Source organism: Pelmatolapia mariae, linkage group LG14 (assembly GCF_036321145.2).
Source record: "Pelmatolapia mariae isolate MD_Pm_ZW linkage group LG14, Pm_UMD_F_2, whole genome shotgun sequence".
Taxonomy (NCBI): Eukaryota; Metazoa; Chordata; class Actinopteri; order Cichliformes; family Cichlidae; genus Pelmatolapia; species Pelmatolapia mariae.
This window is the reverse complement of record NC_086239.1, coordinates 31,835,484-31,855,428: the sequence shown is the minus strand read 5'-3', so window position 1 is coordinate 31,855,428 and position 19,945 is coordinate 31,835,484. Positions and strand designations below refer to the sequence as shown.

Sequence of the window (19,945 nt, the reverse complement as noted above, 5' to 3'; positions counted from 1 at the left end):
TAGTTTTAATACTAAATTAATCACAGGAATTACTAAAAGTACATGTCTCACTTGTAATATAACTTTAGCAATCTAACTTCCTAAATTAAATTACTCTGTGTTCAGACTCGTTTGAAGACTTTACATTTTTCTGTATTTCTTTATTATTATGTGATAAAAATGGTGAATTGATACAACCTTTTAAAGGCTGTATCTGAGGAGTGCACTTTGCATCAAAAAAAGAAAAGAAAAAGAAAATCAAGAATATCCATTAATATCATAATACGTTAGATACAACTCCAGAGGGGTGAGGGGAATCAACAAAGAGAACTTGTTTTTTTTTTTTTTCATCCAAGGCTTGGTGGGGGAGAAATTAAGATTAAGATAAATAACCACACGTTTTAATTGCCAGTGTATAATCCACAGCAACGCATAATTTATCTAACTACTAATCATTCAAAGAAAATTGGAGAAAGAATTTCCATGCTTATGATATCTATAATTCATAAAAAGAAAATCAACAGATTTAAAAAAACAGATATCCAACATTTTGTTGACAATGTTGTTCAATTATTAAAATGTTATCAAACCTGAAAATCCTATAATAGCCCAGTAGTAATAACACACTGGTGCCATTTGAGAAAAGAAACACCTGGGGCAATTCGTGATATGCAGGAGTATTAAAATTGCAAATATAACTGAAGTCCTTGAGGAAACTCTCAGATAAACATCTTTTTTCTTCCTTCTTTTGATAAAATATGCCTATTAAAAAAAGAAAAAAAAAGAAATGAAAACTGTTCCTCAAAATTGCAGAAATGTTCTTTCTGCTTTTTATTCCAGTGAATTTTGCAGGTATGACAACTTTGAAACCCAAAAAACGCTGCAGTTAATTTATTTCATTTTATCAGCTTATTGCATTCCCATTTCATTTAAAAGTTATTTTCAAAATAAGTAATTTCAGTGACAAGGCACCAGTACAAAAACTATGTACATCCACTATCTCGGTCTGACTACTACCTCCCTTCAATGCCAAAATACATCTGAAAGACTTCACAACAGCCTTTCTCATTCAAGAACTGGTAGAGCTGCCCAAGGTCCATGTGATTGCCTCTGTTTCCATGGGGGTCAAACATTGCTTCTTCAAAGCCTGTAAATTTGCGCAGGGAGTCTATACGTTCAACAAGCCTGCTGTCCTCACTCTGACAATCAAGGGAAATATCCTCTCTGTGTCGAATCATGATCTTCTTCCATGTCAAAACCTTCACTCTGTGAAATAGGGGAATAAGATTGGAAAAATATTAAACCTGGCACCTCAGCAGGCTTCTGGCTGTGATATTAAGTCCCCCCCAAAAAATCCCAAATCAACAGGCAAGGTACCTGGACCAGAAATCCTCGCAGGCAGATTGAGGACCTTCCACACACACAATACCAGGTTTCCCAGGCATGCTAAATCCTGACAGGCCCAGTTCCTTTGACCAATCCAAGATGTTCTTCCTCTTTGACTTGTTGTAAATGTGGTGACTGTAGATCCACAGCCGGCTGAACACTTCAGGCATCCGAGGAGAGGCAGACTCCTTCTTAGGAGCTGGGGCTTCTAATAAGCTCTTATCAATAAAAAGCTGGAGGTTGTCTTTCACCCATTCAACAGCAGAGAGCACACATATTTCCCCCTGGCAGTTTTCCATGAGGTATGCATTAAGAAGTGCCTGGAGCTGTGTCTGCTGGGCCCTACTGAGACCAGAACACCTGAAGCAAGAATAACACATGTTCTAAGAAGGTTTCCGAGAACATTCAAGGTCACTTGGCACTGGGAATTTCCATATCTGGGAGCAATGACAGCACAGCTTCAGGAGGTTCAGCCCTATTAATTAAAATGACTAATGATACACTTTAAACAAATTAGAGGCACTGTTTCTTCCACTTACTGCTGTGGCTGTGTTATTGTTACACAAATTAAATTTGCTTTAATTCAAAACTATATTTAAAGGCAACACTGTGAATGCTATCTGTGCTCATCCAGGCTGCGCTTCCTATATGGTAGAAAATCCTGGGCCACTAGTATTCTATTCACTATACTATTGTTTTCGCTCTCTCTCTCTTTTTTTTTTTCAACAAGTCTGTACACAGGCAGGTGAGACTCTCCTGAGTGAGCTCCCTAACTATTTTCCTTTATGTTAGGAGTTCAAATGAGGATAATCGCTTACCGGACTGTTATTTCTGGTAACACACTAGGATATTCAGATGGGTAAGCACAGGACAGAATGAACACCGTCTGTGTGGGGAAAAACATGAGAAATTAAACTAAATAATGATTAAAACAAAATTATATATAATGACAGATTAGTTACCCCCTCCGTGTTCGCAGAGTCCAGCTTTTGTTTGATGAGAAACTGGGGTCTGGACGGTGGAGGGCCGCCTGTTGAAGCTGAGCCCTCCACGTAGTCCCTGAGCTCGGCTAGTGCCAGCTGGTCAGTGAACTCCAGCTCCTCCACGGTGGGGAACATGCTGGTTAGCAGCTCTATCTCTGCAAGCTGAGACTCAGCCCACTCCAAGTAAGACATGCTGCTTTAGTCGAGAACTAAAATAGTCAATCTTTTCTAATGTTCATTTAAAAAGTTAACAGTTAAACAGTTTTCTGGTACGTCCAAAAATATGACTCACTTATGCTAACACATACCATGTTTCCGGGTGTAAACCAGCCTCTAAAATTGATTTCGTTACAGAACAGTATGAAATCTCAAAACAAAATAATATTTTTATTTATACAGTATAGACATAAAGAGGCAGTTTACCACTGTCTAGTGTCCCGCAACGTCTAATAATGAAGTTTTGTTTGAACTCGGACTCTTTTGGCCGACGCACGCAGGAAACACACGGCAGCAGAAACAGCGGCCCCATCACATTTTGTTCCTTTGCATGTGTCAGCTGGGATTTTTTTTTCCTGCCAAATCACTGGAGTTATTTTTGCGTGTTCTAAACTTTGCGAATCAACGTATTGACACTAAAGCTCGTGATTTATTTCTCCAGTCAACAGTCTAACGTAATTATGTCCGAATTAGAGAAGTCAGGAATAGAAAGTAAACGAAACTGAAGACGGTTAGGGTTTTAGGCTCGGGTTTGTCACAGTAAGTTGAATGGCCCATGAGCGTGATGATTAAATTTAACGTTATATTTCTTCTTGTGTTTTTGTTTTTTTTAACAGAATTCGCCGTTACTGAACTCTATTAGCAGCATTATAATCTCATGTAGGTATTAGCCAAAGCTAGCCTTCTGTTTCACTTGAGTACTGTGCTCGATTCCCATCTCTAAAGGTGAAAATGGGAAAGAAGAGGGGAAAGGACAAGACCTCCAAGGAGGATGATGAGCTTGACCTGACAGGTAAAGAATATTTCATCATCTTTCATGTCATGCAACAACCTGTGGAAAGCCTAGTGTGAGACTTCCTTTTCATTTAAATCTTTATTGTCACAGTTCCATCCTGCAGGCATATTAAGAAGGGAACAGACCAAACTCTCCTCAAGAAACTTTCTGGTACCTCAGATTGGACGAGTTGTCAGGATTGTAAGCAGGAAGAAAATAAAGAAAATATCAACAACCATCTGCCACAGGAGGCTGAGGAAGAACAAGAAACAGGATTGTGGATGTGTTTGAAATGCGGCCATAGAGTGAGATTTTTTTTTGTATCTATTTGTCATTGGGTTTAAAATGGTGTGCATTTTTTCTAAATGCATCTTTTCCATTAGGGATGTGGACGGAATTCTGAGAATCAGCATGCCATCAAACATTATGAAACTCCCCGGTCTGATCCACACTGCTTGGTGGTCAGCTTGGACAACTTTAGTGTGTGGTGAGCATTTTATGTTGTTTTGCTAATCATAGGCCTCTACATCGAGTTTGAAATGAGAATAATATGTTTTTGGTTTTTCGCAGGTGTTATATATGTGATGATGAAGTCCATTACTCCAGAACAGGGCATTTGGCTCAGCTAGTAACCAACCTTAAAAAGCAAACATCTTCAGATTCTATAAAACGACCACAGAAAAGTAGGTACCACTGGGGAAGTCTAACACGCACATACATTAGACTGCTTCATAACCATGTCAACCCTGTTTGCTTTCTTTAGGGGTCAAGGAGGAAGACGCCTTGATGGAAGCTAAACAGAAGGCGGAGACTGTAAAAGAAGATGAAAATGAGGACAAGGAAAACAAAGAAAACGGGGATCACCAAAAGAAAAACACAAAGAAAGAGACTGTTGGGAAATCTCAGAAGAAGAGCACAACTGAAGAGCATTGTGGTGTTTCAGTAAAGGGTCTGAGCAATCTGGGAAACACCTGCTTTTTCAATGCAGTCATCCAGGTAAGATTGATCCTTACAGGATGCCGGTCTTGAGTTCAGTGAGAGTTATTACTGATTGCTATCGTTTTCTTTTCCAGAATCTGTCTCAAACACAACTCTTAAGACAGACTCTCAACAAAGTGACAGAAGAGAAAAGTCTCAACATTAAACCCGGTGCTTCCTTTGATCTGGTGTGTTTTCCCCATTTAATAGAGTAGTTATGTTCCTCTACTCATTACTATTTATAACTAACTTTCTTTATTATGATTACAGGAGCGTATAGAAGTGCAGTTAGACGGTCCCGGATCTCTAACTTTGGCTATGTATCACCTACTCTGTGAGATTCAGGAATCAAAGAAGAGTGTAGTAACACCACGGGAGCTGTTCACACAAGTTTGTAGAAAGTAAGAATGACTATAGTTTTATGTTGAAAGTCAACTTTAAGATGTGCTTAAAAGTATAGCTCCCAGCGTTAGTGCAAGTGGGGCTCATCATTCATCTTATCTGTGCAGGGCTGCCAGGTTCAAAGGATTTCAGCAGCAAGATAGCCAGGAGTTGCTGCGCTACCTGTTGGATGGCATGAGAGCTGAGGAACACAATGTGTGTACTGAGTTTGAAACAGATCTCCCCATATTTAAGTCTGATAGATTTCTACTAAAATGAGAACTGTGGCTCTCCAGAGGGCTATATGCTACATTGCAATAGATTGGTTTGACAGCAGAACACTGCTATAGTGAGTTGTTTTATGTGGCGGAATTAAATGTAAGAAATTCTGTTTTAAAAACATTTTCTGTGTCCTATTTAATGACCTTATAATTCTTCTTCTCAGACGGTTGGTTAATTTTCTGTGTGCAGAGGTTTTAACAGGAGCAAATTTTAAGGGTAAAAGCCCTAAATTTAAGATTCTGTGAAGAATGGATGTCTCCATCTTGTGGTTAATCAAAGGTATCTTTCATCTTTTGAATGTTACGGTTGTATCTGTGTCAACAGAGAATAAGCTCAGGAATATTGGACACATTGAAACAATCTAGAGAAGGCACAGATGGAGAGCTGAAAACGCTACTAAAAGGCAAGTAATGCTGCTATGGATTATTAATCAGTGTTATATAAACAAAAGTACATTGCTAAAGTTTTTGCACAGTAGCTTTTCTTTGAGAAATGTGGCTCTGACATTTAATTTCTTCTTTCAGAGTATGAGAAAAATGGATTTCTAAAAAACTTTGTTGACCAAGTTTTTGGTGGTGAAATTACCAGCACTATAATGTGTCAGCAGTGTAGAACGGTATGTATGAAGACCAGAAAGTAAGAAGAGAATATATCCTGATGATGTCACTCTAAAAATATCCACTTGTTCATCCTTACAGGTTTCTGTGGTCACAGAGATGTTTTTAGATCTTTCCCTTCCTGTTTCTGATGAGGTAAAGCAGGCATTTGGGTTTGTTTTTTTTTGATAGTTACTTGAGTAGTTATTTGTTAATGTCTGTATCAGTTATTGTTCCCTATTGTGGTATCCTATAGGCATATAGAAAAAAGAACCAAAAAAAGAAGACCAGTGCTTCAAGCCAGGATGACAGCAGCAGCCCTGTTCGGACTAGTGGGAATGATGACATTCCCACTGGGGCTGGCAGCAAGTACCAGCAGAAGAAAGCCAAGAAGCAAGCAAAGAAGCAGGCAAAGGTGTGTCAATGAATGCATACTGAAGGAAGTTTCTTTTTTCTTAAACTTAATTCATTAATTAATCCAAATTAATCCATCTTGACTTTCAGCATCAAAAAAGACAGCAGAAGCTTGAGGGTAGAGCCACTTTGGACAGTCTCACCTCTCCGAGCCAGGCTGAGAGCGAACACACAGATGCTACAGCAGATTCAAAGGACAGGGAAAACACTGATAATGAAACACTTGAAGAAGATTCACAACATCCTGCTCCAGTCAGTGTGTCTGAAGAGGATCAAAAGCCCTGTAACGCAGTGCAGGTGGAGCAGGAAAAAGAAGAGGATGAGGATTCAGCGAGTGACCCTGACTCATCAGTCAGCAACCGGTTTACTGCCTTATCAGTGGAGCAGCACTCAAAGGACAGCACCGTATGCAATGAAATGTCTAACATGGGTCAGGAAGAAGACAAGACAGAAGAGGAAGACACACAGCTGGTGAGGAAAATGAGTAAAGTAACCTTGGATGATGCCTTTATAGAAGACACTGACACAATGGAACAAAGCATGGAGAGTGAAGATGGAGTGCTGGAGACTAAGGAATATACAGTAATAAACCAAGATCCAGAGCTGGCCTTCCACACGATGGCTGCCAGGACAATCCCAGAGAAACAGGAGTGTTCAGTGCAGTCGTGCCTTTTTCAATTCACAGAAGTAGAAACCCTCATGCAAAACAACAGTTTACTTTGTGTCACCTGCACCAAACGGCAGCTGGGGAACAACAAGTCTGGAGGTATTTAAAATGCTTCCACATCAGTACTTAGTCTGCTATTTAATGTCCTTTGCTGTAGTCTATGCACAAGCAATTTTACATAGTGAAGTATCACAAATGTGTAATTTTCTTTTCTAATAACATTATTAAACTTTCCTTATACATAGTTTAGGGATCGACTAAAACCCACTGTCTTTTTTGTGCTGTGTTTAGGATCCAAGAAGAATATCTACACTGATGCCTTGAAGCAAATCCTTATCTCCTCTCCACCTTCAGTCCTTACTCTTCATTTAAAGAGATTTCAACAGGTATGCTCTGCACTGATCCAGTTTGCTGTCAGCTAAGGTTTTTATCACAGAGTTATGAGCCAAGCTTTAAAGAACATTGAACCCTTTATGGTAAGGCAATCAAGAAATCACTATTTGGATTTTAATGATGTTTTTTTACCTGTAGAATGGCTACAGTATTTGTAAGGTGAACAGACACGTCACCTTTCCTTTCATACTGGATCTAGCTCCATTTTGTGCAGTCAAATGCAAGGTAAGTATGGGAAGTAACATGTTTTATTATACTTTAATTCGCTTATAGCTGTCTTTGTAAATGTAGAAGCACTAACCGCTAGTTGTTTTGAAACAGAATATCCCAGAGGGACATAGTCAGATCTTATACGGTTTGTATGGCATCGTAGAGCACAGTGGAACAATGAGGTCAGGTCATTACACGGCCTATGTGAAAGTGCGGCCCGAGTGCCCTCAGCCCTCATCCAATGGACTTACAGACGGTGGGTGTACTCTGGCTTGACCGTTAATAGGATAAACACTTCTAAAAATGAAATGTATAAACTCATCGTTTCTCTTCAGGAGATGCAGAGCCATCCAGAGGATCCTGGTTCCACATCAGCGACACAAGCGTTCAACCTGTGAGTGAGAGTAAAGTCCAGAGCTGCCAAGCCTACCTCCTCTTCTATGAAAGGCTCCTCTAATTGTGCATCACTACTCAGGAAATCCAAATAAACCAATGCTGCTTCAGTTTCACCTTCTAAGGGATCTCAAAGAATATTTCCGCCTGTACCTGTTCTGTCAGTGTCTGAAATGTTAAACAGGGCATTTTTATCAGTCTCACACCAATACAGAAAACCTAGTTGGACAATGAATTGACAATATGGAACTGGAAGTCACAGTTTCAGTATATTAATGAAAGCTTGGGATAGATGATATGTAGATATATAATTTTTTTTCTTTTTTAAATCAATGTCATGTAATTAAATGTTGCAAAAACAGAAACTCTTCTCCTGTGTGCTGGTTTGTCGATACTTGCTATGAGTCTGCGCAGTAAGTGCTGCTAGCGCTTCCTTGTCCAAGCTGTCACATGACTACACTGAAGTCAGGCTCGGAATGGCCAGAAGCATCTGTACCCTATCCCTAAATTTACTAATGGCAGTATTATCCAGGTAGCATGGCAGGTCAGTAAACGTTTGGCTTTTTAAAGAGCATCGAGTAAAGTCACAATAGCGGAATGTTTCAGTTTTTGTTTTTTGCTAGCAACGGATAAACACGAACTGAGCGCAGTTAAAGCTAACGGTCTGGCCTAGCCTCAAGCTTTTCCGTTTGCGGACAATTACCACTGTTATTTGTTTAGCTAAACGGATCTATTATAAGTCTTCAGTAACATAACGAACTGATCATAATTTTGTACATGCTTTTGTTGCCTTTATCCACCAGGCCCAGTTGATTAAGTTGGCTAAACGTGAGTCAGCATTTTAGCGTTGAACTTGGCGTACAAGTTAAAGAGTCACCGTTTAACCCACATTTCCTTGCTGTGGGGGACTATTAATTATCGGCAAGATTAAATATTTGCGACGTTAGATAGTTAAATATTGAGAGGCAGTCGCCTAACTTATTATTTTTTCACAATAAGGACTATGTTAGATGTAATTTTAGCGAACGTTATAGTTATTTTTGTCTTCGTTACTTTAGTCAGATTAAAAGAAAAACGCACTGGAGCATGTTTTTACATGTGGTTATATTTATATAGGTATTAAGTTCTATTTGACTAACTATTCATCAGTAATTTCCTTGAGGGAGAATTTTATTCACAATCAAGTGTTTCGCCAAGTAGCTGGTTGGATGTCTTGTACCACTTCTGCTGCCCATTACAGCAGTTTAAGTTCCTGAACATTTACATAACTTCACATAATACTAAAACTCCCCTTGCAATACTCAACATTGGGATTTCTCACTTTTTTTCCAACTGCATATTACGTTTAACATTGTCAGTCTGTTTTATCCAATAAAATAAAGTTATTTCACTTCACTTATTTTTTTTCCCCACAAAATGAGATTGTTACGCATATAAACACTGTCACTAAAACCTGCAATAAATGTTACCATAAGAGGGTCTGCCATCAGTTTTTGATTGAATTGGGTCAAGTTGGTAATTACATGCAGTCTGTTTCTGTTAATATAACAGTTAACTGTGATAAATCATTGAAAGCTACTTTTTTTGCTGTCTACATAGACAGAAGCTGGCATTTAGTTATTAGATTTGTATTCGGGAATCTCCCTGTTTTATAAGAAAACTGATAAAGACTCATTTAGACTGATGAAATCAGACTGAATGATCTGTGCAAGCCCAAGTGGTCATTTTTGTGCAACACTCTCAAGCTGTGGGCAACCATTTAGTCGTCACAAGTAGCAATTGGTCGCAGAAAAATTAAATACAGTCACAAGGCAGCCACTGATTTTTTTTTTTTTTTAAATGTATTAGTTTATTTTTGATTGCAAGGAAGTTGCTGTCCTATTTTTACTTGAGTGACTGGGCCGTTAGTTTGCTCTGAATCAGGATTTAGCTTTGCTGAGCTAAGTGTGTCCATTGTTTTTCAGTTGAGCTGATTTATATATTTATGATTTATAAATCTGCTCGGCTAACATTATCTCGGGATGGTCATACATGAGATGAACCCTCTTGTTCGTAATATTCCCAGTATTTTAATTAATTCAATAAAATATAAATATTTGGTGTCCCTGTATTGATATGCTATTGCCACACAAAATATTGTGATACTATGCTGTATCATTTTTTTTCCACCAGAAAAATGTGCTTTGCAGCTGTCTGTGGTTGCCTAATGATACATTGAAGGCTTTGCTAAAGACACCTATAGTGCAAGCAATAATTAGTTGTATTGTATTCTGCTCATTTTTTAGTTATTTAGTCTATAAAACGTCTGCAAACTCTTAAGAAAACATACATTCAAAGTCATGTTGACAACTTACAAATGGTCCAAAATCTGGAACGGTTTATGTCGTCATAGATGAGTTACAGTACCAACATCGGAGAAGCAGAAACCCATGAAATTCTGTTATTTCAACTTAGTTTTGTTTTTTTTGTTGTTTTTTTTTTTACAAATTAATTAAAATTAATGCACAATCTAGAAGAAAGAAGAAAATACTTATAGTTACTTCTGCATGATTTGGCAGATTTCTTTTTTTCCAACTCAAAGAGATTTGTGTCTTGAGCTGGGAATCTTTCACTTGTTAGGCAAATGTGTAAACTGCTCCACTCTGGAGCCACTATAATATAATACACATTGATAAACCTAGAGAAATGTTTCTTGTGTAATCATGACATTTTGTTGACTACATATGGCTCTCTCTTTTGCACAGGCTGAGCTTGTAAGAACTATGGCGCTCCAAGCTCCTCGCACATCGGTGTTCACCTTCCAGTCTGCAGTGCACAGCGCCCATGTTCTGCAGTGTCTGAATGAGCAGAGACAGCAGGACGTCCTGTGTGATGTGACGGTGGTGGTGGAAGACAGGAGTTTCCGTGCTCATTGCTCTGTCTTGGCTTCTTGCAGTGAATACTTTCACAGCAGGATCACGAGTGTCACCAGCCAGAATCCCATCATCACCTTGCCACATGAGGTTGGTGTCTTGGGGTTCCGCCAATTTATATAGGGAAAAAACTAATATGGATGACACTGTTGAAAGTAAATGGTGATAATGTTATACAGGCACCATTATTTTATCCCTATTATCCATGAAAAGTGTATGCATAGTTAGATTTGTTGTCTGTCCACTAGCTTCTATTACTTGGTCCATTTTGTGTCATAATGTGAGTGAAAAACAGTTTATATGCAGTGTTTGGAAAATTCAACTTAAAAAGGTCAATACAGGTACATAAGAGACCTGTTGAAACTGAATTTTTGAGCTGCCTGAGTTTCATTGTGTTTCATTATGTTTCAACAATTTATGTCTTTCCCCTGCAGGTGACCGTAGAGGGGTTTGAACCTTTGCTTCAATTTGCCTATACATCAAAGCTCCTTTTTACCAAAGAAAACATTGATGCTATTCACAGCAGTGCTGAGGTTTTAGGATTTCACAACTTGGAGTCGACATGCTTTGATTTTCTCATCCCAAAGTTTTCTGAAATCAAAAAATCCTCACAGGTGGTCAAGCAAAAAGTCTGTTGCCAGAACCCGGATCCTAGTGCAAGTTTTGGCTCTCGTGCAGAGAGTAGCCAACCAGAATCATGTGAGTCACACAGCTCAGTGCCTTCAGGAGGTGATGAACAAATAGACTTCCCGTCACAGTGTCCACAGAGTGCACAAGGTCAGACAAACAGCAGGGAGGAACACTTCTGTTTGGAGAACTGTGGACCACAAATGGCCCCCTTATCTCTGGAGTTAACAGGAAATGGCATGTGCCCCATGTTGTCTCTACCTTGCCCAAACTCTGAGAAAGCAGATCATCCGTCTCAGTTTTGTGAAAAAGACATTTTAGAGATGGGAGACGTGTGCAATCAAAGTGAGATGAGTTTGGCAGACTGCGGCTTATCCTGTGAGCTGTCAGCCTCAGGGGATGTGAATCCACCAAAACTCATTGATCCACCAGGCAGAGAAATTAAACAAACTGTTGAGACGCTTGGTGCAGAAACCAATTGCATCCCTAGCTCATGTCCACTCGAGACTTCAGGGGCAGAAGATTGCAGTTCTTTAATAAAACAGAGTGAGGCTCACTTTGAACAGGGAATGACAGGTGATCTTTCAAACTCTGCACTGACTACTCTAAGCCATGAGGAAGGATATGGCGAGAGAAGTCGCGTGGAGAGGGAGGTGGCTGAACATCTGGCAAAAGGATTCTGGTCCGAGCTCTGCCCGTCTCAGGCTCAGCCACTTCCTGTGGATCCAGTGGAACAAAATAATCTAGCAAAAGCATCTGACTTTCACTGGCTTAAGCAGCTGGACCTGAGTGCCAGTGTAGGAGACTGTCCCTTTCTCAGGGACCTTGGAACAGGTGATGATGCAGCTACACACACCGACAGCTTGTCTCAGGCAGAGAAGAGCCCCTGTATGTCCTCCTCAATGAACTCTGCTGATGACTCAGACCTGGACACAGATGGTGATACTGAGGCCAACAACAAAAGAGCGGAAGAGGTTGTTATTATATATGTGTCTGATGTTTGGTTATTGGTAATGGAAGATACAAAATCAAATTAATCTAAATTGTTTAACTCTAATCTTCAGGTTCAGCTTCCATTCCCAGTGGAGCAAATCTCAGTGCTGAGCCGGAGTGAATTTCAGCAGCTTCTGAAAAAACATTCGTTGACCCAGGAGCAGCTGGACTTTGTCCATGACGTCCGTAGACGAAGTAAAAACCGTGTGGCTGCACAGCGGTGCCGGAAGAGAAAACTGGACAGCATATACATGCTAGAATGTGAAATCAAAGGATTAGTAAGTTGACTCTAACATGCCTGATTTTCCAAAAATACTCTTAAACATGCTATAATGTAATTTCATAAACTAGTAATATTTTTTTTTTTACTTTGACATGATGACCGCTGTGAACTGTGGATTTGTGGATAACACTTGTTTCTGGCGCATCCTTACCACCTTTTTCTATCCCTTATCCACACTCGGGTCGCAGGGGCAGTAGTCTAAGCAGAGCAGCCTAGACTTCCCTCTCCCTAACATTGCTTTCCTGCTTGTCCAGGGAGACACTGAGTTGTTCCCAGGCCAGCTGAGAGAAATAATCTCCCCATTGGGCACTGGGGGTGCCTCCTCCTGGTATCACATGTCCAAATCACCTCACCTAGGAGGCATCCTAGTCAGGTGCCACCTCAACTACTCCTTTCGATGTGGAGAAGCAACAGCTCTACAAGTCACTCTTTAATATCCAAGCGCCTCATCCTATCTATATGGGACAGCGCAGTCAGCTTTTAAAGAAAACTCATTTCACAGAGTTTATCCATTATCTTCATTCTTTCAGCCACTAACCGGAGCTCATAACCATAGTTTAGGGTAAGAATGTAATTTGTCTGGTAAATTGACAGCTTGGGTTTTCTGCTCAACTTTCTCTTCACTACAACATATCAGTAAAGTGTCTGCATCACTGTGGACGCAACCCCTATCTGGTTACCCAGTCTCAGACTCCAGTATTCTCTGAGCTGTGAACAAAACCCAAGATACTCCTCCAATTGGGGCAGCGGTTCCTCCCAGACTCGGAGTGGGGACTCCACCTTTTTCTGGTTGAGAACCATGGTCCTGGATTTGGAGGTGTTGATTCTCATTTCTGCCGCTTCACACTTGGCCACAAATCGCTGCAGTGCAAGCTGGAGGTCACTACTTGATGAAGGCAACACAACCACATCATTCGCAAAATGCGACCCTGAAATGCTGAGACCTACTTGGCTACGCCCAAATGATGTGTCCAAAAAACTGAACAGAATCTGTGACAAATCTGTGTCCAGCGGAGTTCATCAGCCACCTTGAATGAATCCGATTTTCTGCCAGCAATGCAAACCAAGCTCTCACTGTGGTTGCACAGGGTCCGAATGGCTCATAACAACAGACCAATTACCCCATACTTCCCACCACCTGCTTATGTCCTCAGTGGAGGTCAGCAGTATCCCACCCCTATTGTATCTAATTTGAGTAGAGCCCCATTATCCCCTCCTGAGTCGTCAGACCAAAAGTCTCATTTCATGGTCACATCAAACCTCTCCCACACGTGTTTTTGTTTCAGCTACTGCAAGAGCTGCAGTCCACTGCTGTTACCTGTCAGCTGCATCTAGAGTTCCATAGGTCACCATCTGGTTCTGGGTTTAACACCACAACAGCAGTGCCGCCTCTAGAATTTTTCTCAAGAAAGCAACCTTCCTATCCAATGAAGAAAGCCCTCAACTTTTTGGTAGTAAACCAGGGGAATACAAGCATACCTACCCCTGGCTGCCACCTCTTAGGACAGCTCCAGAGTGGAAAAAGAGTCAAGCCCTTCTCCAGGAAACTAGCTCCAGAGCCTGAGCTATGTGTTGAGCCAAGCCGGCTATATTTAGACGGTATCTCAACACCTTGTGCACCAGCTTAGGCTTCTTCCCCACCAGAGAAGCAACATTCTGTGTACCAAAAGCTAGTTTTGGAAGCTGGGGATAGGACTGCCAGAACCTTTGCCCCAATCTGAACGGCACTGAACCCTGTACTCAAGTGCAGCAACCAGGCACTCACCCTCTAGCTCCAAGGTTGTACCCAGGTAACCCTGTCCCGGGCAGGATAACTGGAACCTTGATTTCTTCATCATCATAGGGGTTCTTGTCCACTTTATATAACATAAATGGCTGTAAGTAGGGTGGTAAAAGTAACTGAATGTATCCAGTTTTATTGAAATAACTTTAATAATGAGTGGTAGAGATGGGTTTATAGATTGAACTGACTGGACTAGTATATTAAATACTATAGAGAGAATATGAGAAATTTTGGTTAAATGTTTGCTACCAGCTCCACTGATTGATGTCTTTTTATGTATTTTATTAAGTGCTAATTAGCTAGCCTCAGCTCATGTTGATTATGTCATTCCTTGGAACTCCAGCTGCAGCTAGCAGTGGTACACCTTGCTCTCTTCATAAGAACCTGCTGCAGGTTTCTCAGCTTTGCAGTATGTATCCCAGAGAGCAGAAAATGCTAGCTAGCCTGCAGGTAGGGTAACAAGAGGTTAGTAGTAACTGGGCTTTAAAAGAAAATTTGTACAGTTAAATTGTAGATGAAATGAACCAAATGCATTATTAAAAGGTCAAAAATGAGTGAGCTTTACTGTTATCCTCCCCACAGAAAAGTGAGAAAGAGCGGCTGCTCCAGGAGCAAACAGAACTGAAGCAAAACCTTGAGGACATGCAGCAGAGCCTTTGTGGCCTGTGTAAAAGTGTTGAATCTTGCTCTGATCAGGACCAGTTACAGATTCTTTCCAGATTCTCCTCGCAAGACATTCCCATCCCTTCTCCCAACATTGTTCCAGCAATTGAATTGGTAAGTTCAGAGTGTGAGCAGAGCAGGCAAACTGTACAAACAGTTCAAGTCGCTGTGCCGCAGGCCGGCACAGAGGACACGGGCTGCCCTGTTCCTACATCTCTGCTCAGTGCCTGTCTGGATATGAACAGCAGCTTATAGTCACTGGACTTAAACTACACGGTCACTTGTAATCATGCAGGCCCACAGGTCAAAGGGTGAAACTTGGTTCTATACTGTAATCCTCTTTTGGGATAGACATGCTTTCCTGTGTGTTTCACTAAATAATTGTCTGCCTGGTAGAGGCAACTATCACGTCAGGCATTTTCTTTGCTGTACTTCTAGTCTTCATTTTACTGTAGCAAAAAAATTAACCAGTATTCATTGTTTTGAAGGTGCAGGCAATTTTCAGGTAGTTCCTAAAACTTTCCATTTGAAAATTAGGAGGATAAAAGTAGGTTTGCTTTTCTCAGGGAAGCTCATAACCTGACCGTATTTTGAATCATGCTGCGCACCCAAACAGGTATGAAAAAGTGCTGTTTTATTTTACGCTAATTAGTCTGTTGTTTTAATCTTAACACATACTGTATTAATATTTGCAACTATGCTATTTCTTTGATTAAATAGGCATAGAACTAATTGAATCTTTTCCAGTAGACTAACAAATTTTCACAGCTAACCTAACTTTTCAACAGCATTATTTGAATACTAATGTATTTTAAACTCTAGTAGGTCTGAAAGTGTTACAAGGGAACATAAGAAGTTATTTCATTTTATGCAAAATGTGCCTTATGCAATTGTGTAATATGGATTCAAAAAGATGATGGCATCTTTGTATATGCTTGTTTCAAGCACTATTGCACATTAACCCAGAGCTAATATTGATGGCATTGTGTTACATGTCATTATGTCTGCATGTTCAGTATTTTTTTAAATGCTTTTATGGATTACAAATTTAAATAAACAACACTTTGTTATCATTCATTGTTTTATTTCAACTTCCAATCTTAGGTTGTGTGCACTACCAGAGTTTGGCCAGTCGATGGAAGTATAACTCTACCTCACCAGATGAGACAGACGTGACTAGAGGAACATAACAGGCTCAGACTGGACCTTTAGGGAGGGTAACTGCACACTGAACTCTAAATAAGGGAAGGCAAGGAGTTTGTGCTAATCCACCTGACAGAAAAATGTGCAATTTCCTGTTATCTCATCATGCGATTAAACAAAACTTATTTCATTGAGTAAATGAAAACCCAGTAACAAACCCGGTTTAAAAAACAAACAAACAAAAAAACAATCTTGTGATTTATCTCTGGCTCTTACTAAAATCTTTTGGCCTTGCCAAAAAATTAACTTTAACCTTCAAAGTTAAAAAACTTTAACCAACAAAATTAACAATACAAGTTCATGTCTTCATAAGTTCATGTCTTTAAATACAATATGTAACATAGTTGTCTAGAGACTTAGTACTTCTGCAGTGGCTTTGCAAAGAATAATTCAGCAGGCTCTAAAAAATGGTTGAAATTAAAGACAGAGTCAGATGGAGGCTGATAAATGACCTTAGCACTTTGAAGAGCAAAGGTACCCTGGAAATCTGCAGACAGGAAATTTAAAAAAGTACGGCATATCTGACAACTATCCCTGTAATCCCTGCAGTTTAAACAACTAAGATTTCAGGGTTATTCTGTAGATGCAAGAAAGATAGCTTTCCTCAAAAAGCACCCGACCAGTCATTTGAGTTTGTAAAGTTTTTGCCTATTGGATAGAAGTGGTAGTTCTACACAATAAAAACACGTAGCCCCTATAAAAATAAAAAGCAACCTGTCGTCTCCTTCACATAGACAGATGTTATTTAAAAAAAATCCTAATTGCATTTTAGCCATCAACATATCCGTTGTTGTCTGTAAATGGCACACACCTAAGTGTCTACATGTTTAGGGCAACATGTAGTCCTTTTGCAGGTATAGATGATGCAGACAACAATCTTTAAAATACATCCCAAATACACAGTAAACATTAGGTTTGGATGTTCTGAGGTTGATGCTAAGATGACACATCAGTCTGCTAGTCAGTGACCCCTCACTTATAACTGTTGTCAAACAATCTTTATGTAATACTTTATAATAATCAGCCATTTGCCAAAGCTCACAAATTCAACAATGATACAGCAAGAATATTCCAAACAAGGAAAGAAGTGAATGTTAACCTTATTGTTTGTTACTAATTGCCCTTCTTTTACTATTATTTCCTCTCTCACTCTTGTAAACACTTAGTTAAAATTTATTGCAGTGACACAACCTCCTCAAGGATCCATCTGTGAGCAGTAACATTTAGCAATCAGTAGCAATGACTAGTAATTCATTTTACTGTCCGTGTTCCAGGCTGCCAAAAGAAAATTGGGTTGTGCATTTGTTAAGGTTTAAATTTTAGGGGCTTAACAAAGCAACAATCTGATCCGACACTGGTCTGAGTGCTCCTCTTTCATTGCAGACTGGAGAGGATCTTATATCAAACAAACCAGTACAGAACAGAAACACCACTTTAAGAAGGTCTTGTAGAGTTGAAGAAGCAATTTTGTCAAGATGTTTTTGTCTTCTGATGTGAATTATTATTTTGTGTCCTTTGAAATAACTACGGTAGCACTTGGGGACAATGAAAGAAAAAGCAATCTCATTTTGTTTTCCTCAGAACAGAATCCTCAAGGTTAAAGTGGTAATTACACCAGCAGCCATGGAGCAACTCATAAAACTGGAACCTGTTTTTGAAAAGTAACCTCACACACTGACAAAGAGATGTCACTCCGAGCACGACAACTGGTTTTCCATCTAAAAAGCAAAATGATTAGATCATTATAATACTACAGACATCAGATATGATCTCTGTCCGCTGGAACGATGCATCTGTACCAAATCTTCAATTTGATGTGTGTCAGCGTGAATATCACCCTCAAAAAAGCACTACAAGCACCTATTTACAAATTTCCATCTTAAAACTCAGGATTGTTCCACAGTGTTTGTCTTTTATATACGGTTCAGAATTTACAGCATTGTAGTGCAAGACTAAGATGATCCCTCTTTTGCAAGCTACACAGGACGAAAGACTTGATTTGAGGAGGAAGCAGCTGCGAGGCATGGCAAGGTCAGAGGCCCATAATCCGCGGCCTCATTCATGCGAGATTAAAAACCTGCTCTGAGTTCTGATTAAGAACGCAGGGTTAGAAGATTAAAGACCAGCAAACAAAATGAAAGCAGTTAAAGCCCAATCCTGGAATTCATCAGAATACCAAAACCTTAAACTGTCATAATGTGAGATTAATGCAAAGCCCTCTTGACCTCAGTATCTGTCTTGATACATATTCTGTGTCATAGCCTATATTTCCTTTTTTTGTCCCTAAAATCTGCATTCAGACTTTTCTTTGGTGTTGTTTGTTGTTTTTCTTCACCTTCTCATTTTCTTTGTTCTTATTTGGGTCATTTATTTTTTTAAATCAAAGTGACAGCTTGAATTGTCTTAGATTATTGTCGATGTAATCATAAATTCTTTATTTTTTATTGTCACACAATACATGATTATATTTCCATAAAGCGTTTATGTCCCTTTTATGCAATGATTCAAGTCATTATCCTCTTGACGGTGGAGTCGTACTACACTCAGGGAGCAAGGATTAGGAAACAGGAGGGAAAGGGGAAAAAAACAAGATTAGAAATTAAAGCATCTGGAAGTTAGCTTGCTCACAACATTGCTAAAGGAGAACATATATGCTAATAACAATGACATTGCTCAGTGTAGGACTGCAGAGAGTTTCTTTTTATGGCACAGATGCAAATAATATGTAGAAGGTAGCAGGCACCAATATTTTAAGCTCGAATGCATGATTATGGTTGTAAATATGACACTTCTTATCCATTCTCCTTGTGAGATAAACACAACAAAGCGCTGAAGAAAAGTTGACAATTCAATTTTGGAATAGCACGCCAACATGAACCAAGATCCTTATTAGAATATTGGTCTGAAACCCAGTAAATAGCAGTTAATATCCTGAAATGTCAATTAGCATCTCCAATGGTGTTTCCAAAATAGAAACACTGTGAATGCAAAACTAATGAGAGAAGATCTATATACCAATGATTTTTCTCTAGTTTAAACCCTGGAGAAAGACACAATACTTGTATAATTAATCCCTGCATAAGGTCTGTGACCTTCTTGCAGCACCACATAAGTCTCATAAGCTACTGTCTCCTAACTGATTACATGCTGAAGTGCTGAACTTCATTTTGGGGGTAGTGCAGAGAAAGGGGCTGTATCCCATTGACAGGATTATATGAATGAGGACCATAATACTGTAATCTCACAGAGAAATGAGAGGAACAAGGGGACATGCTGGCCCCAGCTAGGCAGCACCCTGATCTGCAACCTTCAGATCAACAGCTGGTTGTACAGTGACAGATTACACTCACACTTGTTTCTCACCCTAACAATCCTCCCTGTGTTGAATTTAGAACACTATAAGCACAAGAAAGAGTATTTCAGGACAAAATCTCACCATACTGTACCAGAGTATATTATTTTACTAGTCATGGGGAAATTGTTAGAATTTATCAGTGTCAAAAGACAAGCAGGAAACCAAAGAAATGATGCCTTCAATTCTGCCAAGTACACTGGTTTTTAATTAACACCACTGTTGTGAGAGATTCGGCAGAGAGTCTTTTTTTTTCAGCTTAGCTGTGCAGAAAAAAGTCCACAAAGCTTTAAAGGAACCCATCAACCTTTGAACAAAGACAAACAGAGTAGGTTTTTCATCCATTTCAGATCTTTTAACAATATAAAACACATTTCTAAGATGTATTTTAAGTAACAGTAAAAAAGTACACCTATCTCAATGACAGAATTAACATTTATATTATTTTTCATGTTAAATTTTCTCTTTCAGTCATC

At 39.5% G+C, this 19,945-nt stretch overlaps 3 protein-coding genes across 8 annotated transcripts; 2 read left to right on the top strand and 1 right to left on the bottom strand.

Moving 5' to 3' along the window:
- Positions 1-780: 780 nt before the first annotated feature.
- On the bottom strand, positions 781-2,770 carry rwdd2b (RWD domain containing 2B). Its single transcript, XM_063493659.1, has 4 exons — positions 2,328-2,770; positions 2,184-2,251; positions 1,357-1,725; positions 781-1,245 (listed from the first exon to the last, which is right to left on the bottom strand). The coding sequence occupies exons 1-4, from the start codon at positions 2,538-2,540 to the stop codon at positions 993-995; spliced, it is 903 nt and encodes a 300-aa protein (XP_063349729.1). The 5' UTR covers positions 2,541-2,770; the 3' UTR covers positions 781-992.
- Positions 2,771-2,881: 111 nt separating this feature from the next.
- Positions 2,882-7,986, top strand: usp16 (ubiquitin specific peptidase 16). Of its 2 annotated transcripts, XM_063493208.1 has the most exons (18): positions 2,882-3,104; positions 3,291-3,357; positions 3,451-3,644; positions 3,723-3,826; positions 3,910-4,022; positions 4,103-4,335; positions 4,413-4,505; positions 4,588-4,718; positions 4,827-4,914; positions 5,305-5,383; positions 5,505-5,596; positions 5,679-5,732; positions 5,833-5,991; positions 6,081-6,756; positions 6,949-7,043; positions 7,189-7,275; positions 7,372-7,516; positions 7,596-7,986. In XM_063493208.1, the coding sequence occupies exons 2-18, from the start codon at positions 3,297-3,299 to the stop codon at positions 7,715-7,717; spliced, it is 2,526 nt and encodes an 841-aa protein (XP_063349278.1). In that variant the 5' UTR covers positions 2,882-3,104; positions 3,291-3,296; the 3' UTR covers positions 7,718-7,986. The 2 variants fall into 2 exon arrangements, with proteins under 2 accessions (XP_063349278.1, XP_063349279.1); XM_063493209.1 differs by having other exon boundaries at positions 2,882-3,357.
- Positions 7,987-8,093: 107 nt separating this feature from the next.
- Positions 8,094-19,898, top strand: LOC134640821 (transcription regulator protein BACH1-like). 5 transcript variants are annotated; one of them, XR_010095490.1, is made up of 7 exons: positions 8,094-8,197; positions 10,398-10,655; positions 11,000-12,166; positions 12,257-12,463; positions 14,834-15,530; positions 16,019-17,559; positions 17,704-19,898. XR_010095490.1 is itself a non-coding variant. In XM_063492795.1 (7 exons), the coding sequence occupies exons 2-6, from the start codon at positions 10,416-10,418 to the stop codon at positions 15,490-15,492; spliced, it is 1,821 nt and encodes a 606-aa protein (XP_063348865.1). In that variant the 5' UTR covers positions 8,094-8,197; positions 10,398-10,415; the 3' UTR covers positions 15,493-15,530; positions 16,019-19,898. The 5 variants fall into 5 exon arrangements, 3 of the variants coding, with proteins under 3 accessions (XP_063348865.1, XP_063348864.1, XP_063348862.1); XM_063492795.1 differs by having other exon boundaries at positions 14,834-15,028; positions 15,481-15,530; positions 16,019-19,898; XR_010095489.1 differs by having other exon boundaries at positions 16,019-19,898.
- The last annotated feature ends 47 nt before the right edge of the window (positions 19,899-19,945 follow it).